Source organism: Danio rerio, chromosome 16 (genome assembly GCF_049306965.1).
Source record: "Danio rerio strain Tuebingen ecotype United States chromosome 16, GRCz12tu, whole genome shotgun sequence".
Taxonomy (NCBI): domain Eukaryota; kingdom Metazoa; phylum Chordata; class Actinopteri; order Cypriniformes; family Danionidae; genus Danio; species Danio rerio.
This window is the reverse complement of record NC_133191.1, coordinates 46,711,990-46,717,500: the sequence shown is the minus strand read 5'-3', so window position 1 is coordinate 46,717,500 and position 5,511 is coordinate 46,711,990. Positions and strand designations below refer to the sequence as shown.

The following is a 5,511-nucleotide window of genomic DNA, read 5'->3' as shown; positions in this document are numbered from 1 at the left end:
ATGTTTTTGCACAGCAAATGTGACAAGATACACATTAATATACACTTCTGTATGGATATCCGTTCTGTTAATGTACAAAATAAACCTGATTTAATTTAATCTTCTTTTATAATTGTATTGACATACAATGATTAATTTTAACGTCTTATTACGTTTAACGTCATTATTACAAACATGCACTTTTTAAAAAAAAAGTTTTAAACATCTAAAACTCACATTTGATGACGATTGATGATCACAGCGGGCTTAACAGATCTTTTAATCCTGGTTGCTTTGCGCATGCCCTGTCTTGTTATGATTATACACTTTACTACAGAGACTGTGAATCAATTCGGTGGGCGGTAAACCGTACTCCTACGTCACGCTGCGGTGGGCCTTAAAATAGGAGGCATTTGGATACTGTTTAATGTCAGGGAAAAAAAAAAAAAGACTTATTGTCTTTATATCACCCCAATATGACTTTGGACACACTATACCCACACACAGTTCTGTCCAAACAGCTTACAAATGAGGATTTTCATCAAAGATGCCCTTTAAGATTTATTTTTAGAGCTGCAATTTAAGCATATTATAATAGTTTCTGAAGGATCATGTGACATTGAAGACTGAAGCAGTGACTTTGAAAAATCAGCTTTGCATGACAGGAATACATTTTAAAACCCATTTAATTACAACACATTTTTATATTTTTATTTTTCATTCTAGCATTCATAATCCATGATGACTTGGTGAGCAGATTACTTTTAAAAAACATTAAAAAAAATATCTTACCAACCCTAAACTTTTAAGCAGTGCATTCACTTGACATTCCACACGTAAATACATAAGTATAGCAATTTAAAATGTTATTTTGTACCTAATATGGGAGCAATAATAAAATTAATTAAGACAAATGAAATAAAAAAACATAAAGTCTTTTAGGAAATGAACCTGATGACCTGAATGTCTAATCTGCTCTGGAGAGATGCGTTTCTGAACCAGTAGCCCCAACAGCGATTTGCGTGTCTCTGACAGGAATTCATCCCCGTTTTCCCATCAGGAACTTATTATATGCAGTAATAAAAATAGCCTTCGGTGCTACGTGGCCCTCACAACAACAAAAATTGCTATTGCATTATTCATTTCTCCCCCACTTAAATCATTAATAATTTACAAGTTAGATGTCCTTTGCTGAGAACATGTTGTTTTTTTCCCTGCTCGAAAACATCTATATAGTTGTGAACCCAGAAACTTCTTGAATCCGAGTGCCATTAGAGGAGCTGAAATATCATTTGAAAAGCGAATGACATAATGTTATTCCCTCTGGGATGAAATCAGTCCTGTGAGTGGATGTTATGAAGACGATTTCAGCCGTTATCATCACAGAGGCCATTTATGTGAATGGTGGTGCTTTCTAGTGTAATCAGAGCTCTGCTGTTTGTGTGAAGGTGATGATGGGAGGAGCGTGGTTCGAGCAGACGTTTGGGAGTCCGGATTTAGTAATGGAGCAGACACTGTTGGATCGAGCCGTTCAAGCTGTGAACTCTCACCTGAGCGTAACCTCACAGCCTGTTTGGAGCTGCGTTGCTTTACTAAAGGTGAGACTGTGTGCTGAAATAAAGCAAATACAATTTTTAATCATCATAACTGGGAGTTACAGGGATTGTTTTTAAAGGCTAAGTCTATTTATTTACTTGTGTAAATGTGTGTAAATTTAAATTGATTCAGTTTTTAAATTAATTTCATTAATACTATAGTGAACTAATAATGGTAATATTAAAATATTTAGATGTTTTATTTACAAAAAAGTTTGTAAAGTAAAATTTTCTGTCTTTTTGTAGATATATTATAAGAGAGACTTGCTTTGTTTAACAAATAAGTGGATCTAGATGGATTTGCATTGTAAACAATAAATACAAGTAAAAAATTTATTATTTTTATTTTTATATATTAAGTTTTTAGTTATGATGCTCCAAAAAATCATTCCGCATAAATCTACAGATTTTTTACAAAATTGTCCACAGAAATAGCAAAAAATGTCTGCCGATTCTGTTTGACCATACGTATTACATAGAAATTCTTAGTTTTATTTTGAGGGAAAGTCTGAGCTTCTCAAATTATAGGCAGGACATGACATGTTTTATGAATGTAGAGCAGTGGGGAGGATCTTTTCGTTTCTAATTCAGTAAAATCAATCTACGTGCTAAAATGCTTATAAATCTAATCACTGTACTTTGATTTTTAGATAGTTCTGCATCATCACTGACACCAAATATAGCTAAAACAGGCCCACGTATATCTGTTGTCCCACCACTTCTGATATTAACTGATACTAAATGATTCTAAGTGAAAATAGTGACATTTTATTTTGGGAAAAAGTGTTGTATAGCCTGATTAAAATAAATATTAACCTTTTTCTTAAACCCATACATGATAAATCCAGAGAAACACAACTCCTAGCAAGACTTTTCTTGCTTTTTTTGTTGATGATGAAGATTGTTCATTACCTAATAGTTATGAGTCAATCATAACACAGACCTCATCTTAGTTGTGAAGTCTTTAATAATACAAGTCATAAAGTCTAAGATAGCAGAAAGAGCCGGTGTAAATTAACAGGTCACATATAAAGAGTGTAAAACTAAATGAGACACTTTTTGCTTGAACTCCAGTGGCAAAGAAAAATGAAATCGCTACAAAAGTGTCAAATGTGGCCCCATTAATTCACATTCATCTGATGAAGATCAAAAGACTTTTTTTACTCTCCAGTCTTTCCTCTGAGTCGACCATGCGTAGCATCGGCTTTATGGAGCTCACAGCCACCAGATTCCCTCAGTCGTCTCTCTGGGGCTCGGTTCTGCTCTGACATAAATCAAGGCAGATGGTCCATTTCTTTAAACATTACCCCTGCCCCTCGGTCTCTGTGGTTCGAGGAGTTCAGCAAGCAGGACAGAAGGGTCCAGCAGGGTCACTTACATTTATGCATCGAGATGACAGTCTGTCTTTTGGGGGAGCAAGAAGTGAAACTCGCTGCTCTACTTCATTTCTGACTGACTTACTCTTAATTATATGGTCACAGAGCAAGAAGAAATTTCCACCTTGCTGTACGCACACACACACACGCACACACACACACACATTTCTTCATGCTACATTGTCTCGTTGTCTTCTGAGCAGTTTAATTACCCATATACACTTTCACAAAGAGCAGAGATATTCAGACTCCCACTTTATCTGCAGTCTCATATCTGGAAGACTTTTAAAATCATTTTTGGATGAATGAGCGTCATTTCTTTTCCCCACTTTCTGATCAAAGTTAGTAAAACTCATTATTTGCCAACCCCGGTGTTGTTCCAGTGCCGCATGTCCTTCATTTTCAGACTTCAAAAGGAGAATTATATATAAAAAGATATGTCCTGCTTGCTCTTGTTTGTACAGTGGCGGCGAATAGCAGCCAGCCTCAAGCTTTTAAAATATTTAAGAATTTTCATGCTTTTCCTATGCATGAGCAACTTGTTATAAAACAAGACAATACATTTACTTTCAGAAGTTTATTTGAAAGCATGTAGACAGATTTTTTTGTAAATGTCGCTCACTCTTGCTCCTAATATCTTCTTTTATGTTCCATCACAAATTTACAGGTACTTCTGGTTTTTACCCAAGGTTTCCCTACAAATAAATATATATATATGTATGTATGTATGTAAGTATGTGTGTATGTGTGTATGTATGTATGTATGTGTGTATATATATATATGTATATATATGTGTGTGTGTGTGTGTGTGTGTGTGTGTGTGTGTATATATATATATATATATATATATATATACACACACACACACACACACACACACACACACACACACACACACACACACACAYATATATATATATATATATATATATATATATATATATATATATTTATATTTATATATATATACATATATATATATATATATATATATAYAYATATATATATATATATATATATATATATATATATATATATATATATATATATATATACATACATATATATATATATATATATATATATATATATATATATATATATATATATATATATATATAGGTATGTGTTTATATGTATGTATATATGTATGTTTATAGAGATACTTTGCAAACTTTGATGTGGCATCTTCATACGTTTTCAGTGCTATTTATAAATAAATTCATTCATTTTCCTTCGGCTTAGTCTCTATTTTAGAGGTCACCACAGCGGAATGAACCGCCAACTATTCCGGTATATGTTTTACGCAGCGGATGCCCTTCCGGCAGCAACCCAGTACTGGGAATTATAAATTAAATCTATTTTACAATCAAAACACCATAACAACTGAAATGTTAATGACTCCGACAGTAAAATCACTTACGGCTAAAAGATTAATATGTATGGATGAAAAATTGTATTGTATAAAAAATAGGGATGCATATAAAGAAGGACATACAACATAAGATCAACACCATAACAAATGTTTACTTTAACCACCCACAATTTGAAATGATCTCTTTAAATAGTTTTATCTCTGTGAATTTTTTCTACAGAACTGCATTCCACAGTATCATTTAGGACACTGGAAACGACTTGGTGAGTTAATTAATCAGCCAAACTCATTCGCCTGCCCTGTCTCTGAATCATGTAAATGAGGAACAGTTGTGTGTCATTTCTTATTTTCAGAAAAGATGAGGCAATATATCAGCAACCACAATCTGGCCCTTACACTGGCGGGAGCTTCCTACGACGGTGTCTCTGTCAATGATGTTATATTTAGTGGGCGGACGGCAGCTGAGGGTCTTGTCGGAAAAATATGATTTACACTAGCATAATGTTGACTGAGTGAGGTGAGAGGCTTTTGTTGAGATTTGAGGTACTTGAGAGATGTGTTTTGTGGTTCCTGAGGAGGATCTGGAAAATGCACAATCATATATGAACAACATGAACCTAACATGAATGTAAAAAATGCATCTGTTTATTTGGGATTGAAGCACATTTAAAAAAAATCATTGTCATTATGATGCAGTATGAATTAAATTTGTTCCAGTAAAATTTAATTATCTTAATACTGTTAAACATGAAACAAACAATATGAGACAATATGAAAATATTTTAAATTATTATAATTATTTGTACTTGTAATCTTTTACATTATTACCATGTAGTTTTTGTAATTGTTGTTATTTTAATACTTAATTTAAAGTTTTTCGTGTCTTAGAGAACTAGCCACAATCTCCATGCCAGCAAATAAAACTAATTAAATAAATTAATGATAGAAATATCAAGAAATAAGCTTAGAAAAGCAAATGATTCAATGATACATGTATGTAATTGTACACACACACAAATAATTAATCATACACCTTTAAAAACCATCCATACATTACAACATCTGTATACACAGACACACACACACAGACAAATGTGTATATATATATATATATATATATATATATATATATATATATATATATATATATATATATATATATATATATATATATATATATATATA

The 5,511-nt window shown here is 32.5% G+C and overlaps 1 protein-coding gene across 1 annotated transcript in view; it reads left to right on the top strand.

The window, feature by feature from the left end:
• The window catches only part of ppox (protoporphyrinogen oxidase), a 20,818-nt gene extending 15,533 nt beyond the window's left edge, over positions 1-5,285 (top strand). The window contains exons 11-13 of the mRNA NM_001039979.2: positions 1,428-1,577; positions 4,547-4,589; positions 4,680-5,285. Of these exons, the coding sequence (NP_001035068.2) occupies positions 1,428-1,577; positions 4,547-4,589; positions 4,680-4,813 (327 nt within the window). The 3' untranslated portion in view covers positions 4,814-5,285. The remainder of the gene's footprint in view (positions 1-1,427; positions 1,578-4,546; positions 4,590-4,679) is intronic.
• Positions 5,286-5,511: the final 226 nt, after the last annotated feature.